A 13,208-nucleotide genomic window follows, 5' to 3' on the forward strand; every position below is an offset into this window, starting at 1 on the left:
ATTATATTTAACCACAAGAGTGGTGTTTGATTGGTTTGAGCTTGACTACAAAGATTAAAAGTACTAGGAGGTTTCAGGTTCAAATCCAAGGAGAAATAAAAATCCCTTTGTGGCCATGAAAGTTCAAATACGATAACTTCAAGCTATCTGCAAAACAGGTGGTCATCTTGGAATTAGTCCCGATTAATAAAGACAAAGAAATATTATATTTTGATGTGGAAGAGATAAATGTTTTCTATGGTTCCTGTAAAATAATATGAAAAGAAAACCTTCTTTAACAACCATTTTCATCCCTACTCGATTGCGTGTCTGCCGATAATCAATATTCAAATCATCAGTCACTCCTGTCTGATTCCACCTTCAAATTCGTTAATGGCTTCTCTCTCTCCCTTTAATACTATTAAAAACTGAATTGTGGGTCAAAAGCTCTTCAATTCTAGTCAACCCAACCCTCCACTTTTTTGTTAGCATCCCCCCAAAACCCCCAACTCACTCCATAGATCTCACACCCAGCTCCACCATCTAGGGTTCTTAATGTTCGAAATGAAATCTTGCAGTTGACGGGGATCTATTGATGTTCGAGCTTGAATCTTGCATGATACCCCACAAAATTTTTGGAAGTTTTCACAGAAGAAGCAATCGTCGCCAGCACTTTGATTTTTGTGGAGTTTAAAGTGTAGCTAACTGGGGCTGAAGTGGGTTGACAACACTGCTTGATAAACTGGGTAAGATGCATTTGTCGAATTGATTGGTATTTGTTTGGTGGATTTCAAGCTACAATGGCGCTCAAGCTTCCAGCTGCTGAAGCTGCAAATGTTGCGATTCAATCGATTGGATGTGGTTACGATATCTCGTTAGATCTGAGGCTCAAGTATCGCAAAGGTGATTATTTTTCAAACGATGGTAATAATCGAAATCGAAATTGCCGTTTGATCGAAATTGACGAGGCTGAAGGTCGAGACATTGTGCTTCCTGGTGGACTTCTAATCCCTAACGTTTCCAAATCCATCAAATGTGATAAAGGCGAGCGTACTCGATTTCGGTCTGATGTTCTTTCTTTCCAGCAGGTATTGGGTAATTTTACTGTTGTTTTGTTCTAGTGCTTTTAATTGCTACTTTATTTGTAATGATGTTATTTGCTTTAATTATGCTGTTTGAATTTTCTTGATGCTTTGTTTATTTCTGTAAATGGATAACTTTGTTCCCTTTTTCTTTCCAAAAAGAATCCATGGGAGGGGGGTCTTTTAACCATGACCTTCAACATGTTACTTAGGACCACCTGGATGGATTCAAATAAGATCAAGCTAAATGGTTGATATATATTTTTTGGACATTAATGATCAACTATCATGCATGTGCTAATCTGTTTCAGCTACTGTTTGTGGGGTTTTGTTTTTATTTGCTGTTTTGGGTTTGAATGAGTAGGTGGGGAGCTAATGGGAATATATATGTGGAAAGTGTTTGCTTCTGTAGAATGATGCAAATGACATGATTACATTATATAAACAAGAATCTCTCGATTTTGATGTGTTAGGTAAATAAGTTTGGATAGTTTTATGCAGATAAATATTGGTTAAAGTTTTCATACAGTATGCATGGTATCATTCTTTACTCTAGATATATGACCAATTATCTGTATTTACTGTTTGGATGATGAGAAATAATACGCTCTATTCTTTGAGGTAGAGGTCAGTGCTGCGTACATCCCATCCCCAAGCTCCACCTCAAGGTGGGGTTTACTGGGTTTGGTTTGATATATCATGAGAAATAGTACATTTTTCTATCTCCATTTTATAAGAGGTGTGATACCTATGACTATGTTTTGTCGGATCAATTTGTTTATTTGGACAAGCTGGGCCGTAAGCTTTGAAGTGTGGCTACATATTGCAGATATAATATCTATTTCTAATTTATGGAGAGTACAATATGCAAAAGTGACGGGAAAATGAAGCCTTTTGGTTTTGGTACATATATGCAGTTCTTTTGTCCAAATAGATGACCAAAAACATAGAATGTTGAGCGCTGTATAAGTGTTGGGTATCAGAAATATACCACAAGGACAGAAAAGGAAATCAGATGCTCTGACAAAGAGGCTAACGAGAAATTGATCTTGAAAGGTACAGAGAAGAAAGAGAGCAAACGGCCAGTCCAAGTCATAGTTTGATTGGGAGAAGCATGGAAGTTGATTACTTAGATGAAGAAACAAATATGCACATAAATGAGAGAATAAAAAGAGAGGTGGTGTCCACAGGAAAAAGAAATATCAAGTGATGCTTGACCCATGAGGGAATGAATGGTTGGCATTGCACTCTGGTATTTGATTTTGTTGTCATTTTTGATTGAAAATCTATGAGTTAAAACTTTAAAAGGTCAAATTTTATGCATATACCCTATTTTTAATTCAGAAGCACTCAGGCCATTTTGAGTACTATCCTTGCTAGTTGCAACTACGAATCCAACTCAATATCATATTGTGTATTGTGTATCTGACTCGGATTGAAGTACTCATCTCTAGTTAAAGCAATTTCTCGACAAGCATGTTCATGGTTAACCTGTGGACTGTTTTGGTTCACCATATAAATGTTCAACACTGTGTTTTTGCTATTTGGATCCATCTTTTGTAATTATGTTGGTTGTACATCATCAATGTCTATTAAGTTTTCGCATCTTCCGTCTGCAGATGTCGGAGCAATTCAACCAGGAAATATCATTAACAGGAAAAATTCCTTCAGGCCTCTTTAATACCATGTTTGAATTTTCTGGTAGTTGGCAGAAAGATGCATCCAACACTAAAACCCTTGCCTTTGATGGTGTTTTCATCTCGTTGTACACTGTTGCATTAGAAAAATCTCAGATGGTACTATGTGATCATGTGAAGAAAGCTGTTCCATCTTCATGGGAGCCTGTTTCATTAGCAAGGTAAGGTTTGAACCTGTTAGTATCCTTACGTTTTTCAACACTAGGTTAAGACATCTGATATCAAATTGCAGTATTCCCATTTTAGGAGCCCTTAAATTCGAATGTCATCTGTATATTTGTTGTGTGATAAAAATATATCATACACATCTTCTTTTTCTGTTTATTCTTTCAGGTTTATTGAAAAATTTGGCACCCATATAATCGTCGGTGTAAAGATGGGCGGAAAAGATGTGATATATATGAAACAGCAGCATGTATCATCCCTCCACCCTGCTGATGTACAGAAAAAGTTGAAGGCAATGGCTGACAAGAGATTTTTGGGCTCTGATGGAGAATACATTGATTCTGAACACATGCCTCAAAATGACAAGGTATACTTGTTATGTGTAGTTTATTTTTTAAATTTCACAAGCCTTCTAAATCAATCTGTTTCACACTCTGGTATAGCTTCAAGCTGCCATTTCTTGATACCGGGTTTTCTGGGAGATGCTTTCTATGTTTCATGTTTAGTGTCTACAGTTGGATCCTTAAATTGATATGAATTACCATGGTTGTTGGTCGTTCATGCCTTCAATAGCATGGCTGCAGCCCATCATTCCATTTTAATCTGGATGGTTTGAGTACAGCAAACATTTCTGACATCTATCAAGGATGGATATTTGCTTTTGGTGTGCGACGATTTAGCTTCCCACTTCGTAGCTTATATTGGAAATCTATCTTTCTAGAAAGCATATCTAGAAGTAAGTTCATGTTGCTATCCATATCAAGTTCTTTTGGGTGGCCTTGGTTTAATTATTAACTAGATTCCAGTCATTCAACATAATAGATTACTCTCTCAAAGAGCCTTGAAGAGAGAAGGGAGATTGCCCCAGAGTGTCGAGTTCCTAGAGCGGTAGACCTTGGCTCTAATACCATGTGAGGATATGTGGAACACCCATTAGATTGCTCTCCAAAAGGGCCATCTAGGAGAGAAGGGATGAGGAGAAATGGTCCAAAGTCTAGTCGATGTGGGACTCCAACATAGGATGTTACAAAGTTAACTCTTTTTAGACCTTGCCATGTGGTCATTTCTTATTTCTTGGTTTACAACTCCAACGCTTCCAATAACCACCAGATTAATGTTAATCATCAGACTAATATGGGGTAGAACGACATGATGACCTATTATTGTTCAAATAAACTAATAAAATACTATATTGTACCACATAGCCACCTTTTATGATGTGTACATAAAATAGTATACAAACTACATCTGTTGTATTCAATACAATGCACCATGTCTATAGTACACTAGACTTGGGGACCATTTACTAAACACTTATTGGGTAAGCGCTTACCAATATCACTTACCGATTGAACATGACACGGACCAAAAATCTTAGCCAGTATGAAGCATAACAATGACCGAGAGTCTTACCCTGTAAGCGAGGAAAAAAAGTCTTACCCGGTATTCCGGTAAGCGCTTACCGGGTTTGAGACATTTAGCTTTTCGTTCTATACTAGTAGTTGTCAGTAATCCGCCTTGTGTTTCTGTTTAACGTATTCCCCTCGCATCTGTCCCTGATTGCATTTTCTGTTTACTGTACCCGTGCTTGTTTGCACATGTAGCTCGGCCACTTCTTTTTATTTTTTATTTTTATAATTGTTGTCTTGCCAGCCGAGGTCTTCAAGGGAACAGGGGTACAGGCAAGGTCTTCATAAATGCTACCCGTAGACCCTACCTCTGCATGGGATTTACCAGGTCCATTTGGTTTGGTTTGGTTTATGAGAGAGAAACTTTTCATCAGTCTTACCAATGTGTTGATTACATAATAAAAAGAAAACTAAGACCTATTCATATATGTTGTTCTTATCCTAGTTGTCTTGGTTCGATTGGTAAGTTATCCGATTGGATAGCAAGGGGATATTGTTGAGTCTCAAAAGCCGGTTTCTTCCCTTCCGTATAATGTAAATGGTTTATGATCGTCTTATATTTTTTCCCTTTTCAGTATGATGTCAGAGAGCAGCGGCTAAGGTTTGCAGATACCGACCCCTCAAGCTCTTATTCATATAAGGAGGTATCTTCGTACAAATTTTTATAATGTATTATTCCCGTCCCAAAATAAGTGTCCATAATGAAAAAGCCACATAGTTTTAGAAATATGTAATTATTACACTTTTTAATTAACTGAATGACATATTTACCCTTCATAATAGAGGGAGTAATGAATTTCTCCATCTCATTATTAAGGGTAGAACTGGAAAGTAGGCACTTACTTTTGAAAGTAGACGCTTATTTTGGAACAAACTAAAATAGAAATAGAAATGTGGACACTTATATTGGCAAAGACTAAAGAGGGAGTAGTATGATTGAATTTCCGTGTTTTGTTCTTCTATATGTAGCTGGTTAATTGATCATTTCACCCAATTGCAGGATCTTGTAAGCATTTGCAAAAGGAGAGGTGGGAGCGATGATAGGAACCTAAAGCACGACGAGTGGTTGCATAGCGTACAGTTAGAACCCGACGTGATCACAATGTCCTTCATTCCAATAACCTCATTGCTGAATGGTGTTTCGGGAAGCGGATACTTGAGTCATGCCATAAATCTCTATTTACGCTGTGAGCAAATTTTTTTCCTCTTATCTGAAACAGGTTGATTTCAGTTAAAACTAATAAGCTTCGGGATTGTTACAGATAAACCACCGATCGAAGAACTCCATCAGTTTTTGGAATTCCAGCTACCAAGACAATGGGCCCCTGTGTTCAGTGACCTGCCGCTTGGTCCACAGCGTAAGCAGCAAAGTACGTCATCTTTACAGTTCAGCTTTTTCGGGCCCAAGCTCTACGTCAACACCAATCCGGTAATTTTCTAATCTTGGAACTTAATCAACGAGTAGAAGTATTGCAATCGTTGTTGATACACTTGAAACTTGTTTAATTTTCCAAATAGGTTGATGTGGGTAAGAGGCCTGTGACCGGTCTTAGGCTTTATCTAGAAGGTAAAAGAAGCAATCGGTTAGCAATCCACCTGCAACACCTCTCCTCTCTCCCAAATGTCTTCCAGTTAGAAGACGATGTTAATGGAAACTTCAACGAGGAGTCTTACGACCGTAGATACTATGAGAAAGTTCAATGGAAACACTTCTCCCATGTCTGCACTGCTCCAGTCGAGTCCGAAGACGAATTGTCGATCGTAACCGGGGCCCGATTACAAGTCGGAGATCACGGGTTCAAGAAGGTCCTCTTCTTACGACTCCGCTTCTCAACCGTACTCGGTGCAGCTGCAATCAAGAATCCCGAGTGGGACGGCTCTCCCGGATTAGCCCGGAAATCGGGACTTATATCGACTCTTATAAGCCACCATTTCACAGCAGTCCTGAAGCCACAACCGCAGCCAGCCGAGGTCAACATAAACTCGGCTATTTACCCAGGCGGGCCACCCGCTCCTGTTCAAGCACCCAAGTTACTGAAGTTTGTGGACACAACAGAGATGACGCGGGGCCCACAAGAAACGCCCGGGTATTGGGTTGTCTCAGGGGCTAGACTGGTTGTGGACAAGGGTAAAATCTCGCTCCGAGTCAAATACTCACTGCTAACTGTAATATTACCCGATGAAGAAGAGACAGATGAAGCGTTTTAGACCGTTGATCTGAATTTCTGGATTAGATGATATTTGGTAGCTCGTTTTGAACCCGTGTTTCGAGATGCCACAGTAATATAATGTTTTGTTTCGTAATGACGGTAACGGTCTTATTTTCGATTTTAGTTGATGTGGTCATTGATGTGTAAAGAAAAGAACACACACTGTTTTTAGGGGTTGGTTTTATGAGTTAAGTTATACGTATTCATGGTTCTCCACAGCAGAAAATTTGGGTGAATGCACATTTGCATCATCTTCTTCTTCCTCTACTTCATTTCCATTTCTACTTTCAAAGGTCATCATATCCCAATTGATTCGATTCATATAGATGCTTGATTTATCATCGTGCCAATCTTTACAGGATGATGATATTGGTTGTGGTGATGAAGTCCAAATGTTTACCGAGGAATTTAACAAACAATCGAGATCTGATAAGTTTAGTTTTCCGAGGAAGATAAAAAAGATAACAAGTGCATCAAAAACATGGGTTTGTGAACGTCCCTCGTTAAAAGATTAACTTTTCAGAAAACCTCATGTTGACCCCTCTTTTACAACTGAAAAACCCCTTAGACTTAGTTGTTCAAACGCATCAAGATTTGTTGACTTGGATAAAATGAGCTAACAGGAACCAACAAGACAATTCTTTATTGGGCAAATAATGTACATTCATATGTTAATCAATTTCCAAAAATGTTTCACTCCTACATCACGCATGTACTTGATGTGAGAAGTGATGAAAATTGTGGATTTCGTGCAATAGCTGTCTGGCTCGATATTCATGAAGATGCATGACCCACAATTCGGTTTAACTTGATAAAAAAGTTAGACCCATACAAGACAAAAATACACACAACTTCTTGGGCGTACCCTCTATTTAGACCGAATACAGAAGCACACGTGACTTTTACATGTTCACTGTACTACATATAATGTTATTTTAAAATAACCGAAAATATAATATAAATTATTTAATGTTTCTTATATGCCAAATCTCAGTATTTATGTTTTATTTTTATAATTAAATAATTATTAAAAAAATTATATTAATAAGTTTTTATTTATTTTTAAATAAAAATTAAAAAGAAAAAAAAATACCTCAACGTATGGTTGAATGTTTATTAATAATCCATATAATATAAATAATATATAATATATATATATATTTATTAATTCACACTAATTAAAATATAATATAAATTAAGAAAAAAAACAAAAAAAGAATTAATTAATAATTTATATTTAATTAAAATCAGTACAAATATATTTAATTAAGAAAAAAAAAAGACGAACAATAAAAAGACAAGCATAAATAATTAGATAGGGGGATAGAAGTGCCATTAGCCTCCTTTTATACATTATATTGTAGTTATAAATGACATAAATCAAGTAAATATTTAAATAATTTAATTTATAAATACTTTTATACAATATTCACACACACACACACACACACATATATATATATATAGATACATATATAATAGTACCAAATCTAAACCAAGAATTTGATATAATTGATGGTACCTCGAAATCCGGTTCATAATTTATAAACAATGTTTTATTCGGTTTCGAAGATCCTTAGAAACTGACAAAGACTCGGTGGAGGTTGTTGCAACGACAATGGTGGTGGTATTGGTTATGATGGAGGTGGCCGACAGTGGTTGTGGAGCCGTGGAGGTAGGGAAGGAGGTTGTAGTAGTGGTGGCGTCGATGGCTGCCGATAGTTGGTGGTTGCGGCAACGACGGATGATGGTGACCATTAAAACAAATCCATATTAGAGTTATATCAAATGAAGGTAAATTAATAAATTTTAGTCTATGTTTCATCCATATTTCAAATGGGTGAAAAATAAGTCTTTTTTTTTTTCTCACCTACTTCAGTTCTTGTTCCTATCCTATGTCGCACCAAACATGGGACAATGAGTTTTTGTCTTGTCCTATGTTGTGCCAAACACGTGACAATGAGTTTTGTCTTGTCCTGTCCCGTGAATGTCAATAAGCCATGATGAAAAGTAAAACTAAAATGATAAATTAAACAAAAAGTTATATTAAACTAAATAAGATGTGTATTTACGTGAGTGGTGAACAGAAAAACAATCCAATTTTATGAGTATAACTATTACTGATTAGCGATCAAGTAAAAATTGGTTGGTACTACTCAAAAAGTATCATTACGAAACTGGTTATCGCATAATTGGTTGATCCGGTCTTTGTCCCTTAATGGGTCCCTAGTGAAAATTTATAATTTATATGGATAAGTATAAGGGGCCATTTACCAAATGCTTACCTGAGTAAGCGCTTACCAAATCACATTACATTATCGGATGAATATGGTAAGAACCAAAAATTTTACCCGGTAAGAGCAAGACAAGGACCAAGAGTCTTACCCGGTAAGTGAGGGCAACGACTCTTACCACGGTAAGTGCTTACCGGATAATTTGTTGCATACGATGCCGTTTTGATGGACTAAAATCTTACCCGGTAAGTAAATGATAGTGCTACTTTTTGCCAGTAAGCACTTACCGGGTAAGTGTTTGGTAAACGGCCCCTAACTCGTCCTCACGAGCTTATCCATTTTAACTAGTTCGTTAAGCAACGGATGATGCTACGTGACTTCTCTTATAAACTAACAAGTTAATCTTAACCGTTCCTTCGACAACAGTTAATACAAAGAACCATATCCTATAACGAACAACTATAACCTATCAAAATGCAACTGGTTGTTATGCGAATCCAAACGTTAACCGACTTATGTGCCTTAAACGCATTATCATAGAATATAGTGAAATATTCTCTTTTACCAAACGCCTAAATTAGATTAACCATGCACTGCATGAAGTAATCCCTTTAAACGACGTTTGAATAAGAATCTACAACGCACTAGAACACCCTTGTTGACGATCCTTTACTTTATGTTTCATCTTTCGTTTCCTTTTCGTTTGTTTTGAGAAATATATCGATCAATTCCAACTTCTTTTCCTTGGAGAAGAAGCAATGACAGTAGATGGGGAATAAGCATCGTCTCGGCTATGCTACTTGAGGGTCTGGGAAATTCAGGATTGGAAAGCACTCATCTTAGGGGTCGTTTATTAAACGCTTACCCGGTAAATACTTACTAAGCAATTTTCCTCACCGAATGAACATGACAAGGGGAAAGAATCTTATCCGGTAAGAGCGATGATAAAGATGAAGAATCTTACCTAGTAAGTGAGGGTGACGACTCTTACCCGGGTAAGCGCTTACCAGGTAAATTGTTGCATAAATACATTTTGATGTACTACAATTTTACCCGGTAAAATAAATTACAGTGTTGACTTCTAACAGTAAGCATTTAGGTAAACGGTGCTTTACGGTGATTGATAAACTAACTAAACTTATAGAATTAATGAAGGGAGGAAATACAAAGGGATCCGTGGCGCAATGGTAGCGCGTCTGACTCCAGATCAGAAGGTTGCGTGTTCGATTCACGTCGGGTTCAAAACCCTCTCTTTAATCCCATCTTTTATTTTTAGTTTCATTCAACTTTCATAAACACCCCCTACACTTTTTCGTAAATCCAAATCACGCCACTAATTTTTTTTAATCCTTTTTCTTCGCTTTACCCAATTTTCCTAAACAGCCCCTACACTTTTTCTTAATTCCAAGTTACCCCACTAATGTCTTTTTTATCCATCCCATTAAAAAAATGTGAGGTTAATATCTTCGTTTTTTTGAGTTTGGTACCATTTATTTATAAAAGATCATATATGAGCAACATTAGATAAAAGCAACATTGAACAAAAACGGAACTAATTTTATCTTGATTTATATTTTCAAGAACTAACTTTTAAAATTATCATTTAAGAATCTCAAACAAATTTTTCGTTTATTTAAGAGTTTGGTTGATCTGATAAATGTTACAAATTAAGATATTTGCAAATCTCATAACACGTTTTCTTCTAATTTAGATCAAGGATTTAGATGTATGTAGCAACAAAAAATTCAAAAGAAAAACACGTTTCAGTCTTCAGAAAATTTTTAGGAATCAAATCTGTCAATAATTTTGAAAAAAGGATATACAATTAGATAAAGTATAAATAGTTTCCAATCAAATCGGTTAACAGAAGTATGGAAATCTAGAAACAAGAAATTTAATCATATACTTAAATGGATCACAAAAAATGGAGGGCTTACAATGGTGGGTAGATGCGAATGATGAGCGGTTGTTGGATGATCAGGGTTCGCACTTTCATCCATGGGGGTTATGACGAAATTGATGTAGAATATGATACAAAAGTGGGTTTATATAATGAGATACCAGTATAAGTATTTAACCTTAATTTGAAATACTTGTTTTTCTAAGCGACTAGTCGTTGATCCGCCGAATTGTGATCCATCAGGTTCCTTCAACGCATAATTGACTCAGTCACTAAATGACGTGTGGGAATTAAAAAAAAAAAATTTGAGAAAATATGATGAAGAACATGTAACAAACTTTTTCATTCTAAGTTGTTATATTTATTTTGTTTTTTTAAAAAAAAGTAAAAAATTAGTTACATGTTTGTTCACCATTTTATTTCTCAAATTTTGTTTTTTAATGAGCAAGTCAATTTTGTGGTGAAGAACCCAAAATGGATCACAATCCACTGGATCAAAAGGTTAGCCAATCAAAAACAACTGTGGCTCACCAATTCGCATCTCCCTGTCACTGTATGCCATCGTTCTCTCCTCAAGTTTTGTGATCGGTCGAAATAAGATTGGATTCATTGTTTGCAGGTTTTCATTCTTTGTTAATCGATTTATATTGCAGATGATTTATAATCTACCTAATCACATTTCCTTTTCAAAATCATTTTGGCAGATTTGATTTCTAATTTCATTTTCTTCAAATTAAAAAAAAAATATTTGCCACACAAATATAATATCCTTGTTGTGTTGTACGCGATCTAAATGACAAAAATGAATCTTGTCAGATTTTTCATATTTGCAAAAATTCGACAAAAAGCGTTTCGGTCTTCGTATCTGAAGAAGACAATTTAAAATCGGTTTAGAAACCAAATTCGCCATTGATATTGAAAAGGAAATGTGATTAGATCAAATTTAAGTCATTTGCAACTCTGAATCAATGAATGAAAGAATGAGATTAGCAAATATCGAAGTTAATCCTATACTACTTAGATCGACTACGAGGCTGTTCGGTTGTGGCTTATTGGGTTGAATAGCCTATATAGCTTATTCGCTCAGCCATAAATGATTGTTCGGTTATGGCTTGATCTGGAAATCAAGACCTTATTTATATAGCTTGAGAAGGGCACTTGTCTATATTCAGTCAAACTTTTTACTTAAATACTCTTCTTTTAACAAACAATCTCATCCTCAATAACATCTAAAATCCCACCAACAATTAAAGATTTGATACTTGACTTTAATTTAAAGATTTTAGATTTGAAAAAAAATATTAGGGCTCAATACTTTTGAGGATAAAATTATTTTAATTAGGGTTTGATAGGACTTGGTAAATTGTTTTTATTTAAAAAAAAACTTTGAATTGGTATTTTTTTAAACCATTCAAAGTCAAATATTCAACATTTTTATCAAACAAATGATTAATAATGTTTAATATGGATTATCACCTGTTTATAACGGTCGATTATTACAGTATCGCAGCCGATTTCACATTCATTTATCACAAGAAATTAAAGGCTAGTTTATCACACACATTTGCACACTCAATGTTATCACGTTAGAAGTCGATTTCACAAGATTATCATTGCACACTCGAAGTTCACACGTTATAATTCGATTATCACTTGTTTATCACATACACTTTCACAAAATCGAATCTTCAGATACAAAAACGATAGGAACGTGATCATTATTTCAATCTAAAATCATGAGATAATTATAATTAATTAAAATAACATAAAATTAAGAAAATAACTTAATTACATTATTACCCTCATTGATTAATTTTTATTATTATATTGGTTAAAAAAAGGTTAGTGGACCACAAGTCCACGACTATTCTTATATTCTCGTAAATTACAGGGGTTCTCATTTGAACTCCTACCTATATTATATATATATATATATATATGTATGTATGTATGTTTGTGTATATAATACTATAAATTTAGATTTGTATAATTAAATACGAATTTCAGAAGAAGAAAAAACATTACATAATTGATCATTTTAAATAATCATTGTGATATAATATTAATAATATAAATTATTTGATAGAAGAATAATAATTTATTTTATTTGATAAAAATTTATTATTATCAGATAGAAGAAAATATAACTTTAATATTTATGTAAACTTACAATTTCTTTTGAAATTGTTTCATCTTTTTGAAGACTAAATATATTAAATAATAACTAGAAGTGTACTCGCGCAATGCAGCGAGAAACATCGTGATTTTAATATTTTATTTTATTCTTTATCTCAGTCGATGTTATAATATGGCTTTATGTTATTTTGAGAAAGCGATGATGTTTTTATTTTTAAATAAAATATATATTTGAAGATATCATAAAAATTTGACAAAAATATATTGATATTAGTATCAAATTAACTATTTGAAATTCCTCATTTTTTTGTGTAATTTTTTAATTCAATTTTTTTATAATTTAATTTATGTACAATAACGAAGTAATTATATTTGGTTTAATAATATAATTTTTTA

At 34.7% G+C, this 13,208-nt stretch overlaps 1 protein-coding gene and 1 non-coding gene across 2 annotated transcripts; both read left to right on the top strand.

Moving 5' to 3' along the window:
- Positions 1–432: 432 nt before the first annotated feature.
- On the top strand, positions 433–6,793 carry LOC112501164 (MACPF domain-containing protein At4g24290). Its single transcript, XM_025104832.1, has 7 exons — positions 433–1,067; positions 2,681–2,919; positions 3,092–3,290; positions 4,908–4,976; positions 5,333–5,519; positions 5,595–5,761; positions 5,851–6,793. The coding sequence occupies exons 1-7, from the start codon at positions 780–782 to the stop codon at positions 6,538–6,540; spliced, it is 1,839 nt and encodes a 612-aa protein (XP_024960600.1). The 5' UTR covers positions 433–779; the 3' UTR covers positions 6,541–6,793.
- A 3,153-nt stretch (positions 6,794–9,946) lies between these two features.
- Positions 9,947–10,018, top strand: TRNAW-CCA. The gene has a single exon. It is a non-coding gene; the product is annotated as a tRNA-Trp (tRNA).
- The last annotated feature ends 3,190 nt before the right edge of the window (positions 10,019–13,208 follow it).

This window comes from Cynara cardunculus (genome assembly GCF_001531365.2).
Source record: "Cynara cardunculus var. scolymus isolate 2C chromosome LG 17, CcrdV1, whole genome shotgun sequence".
Taxonomy (NCBI): Eukaryota; Viridiplantae; Streptophyta; class Magnoliopsida; order Asterales; family Asteraceae; genus Cynara; species Cynara cardunculus.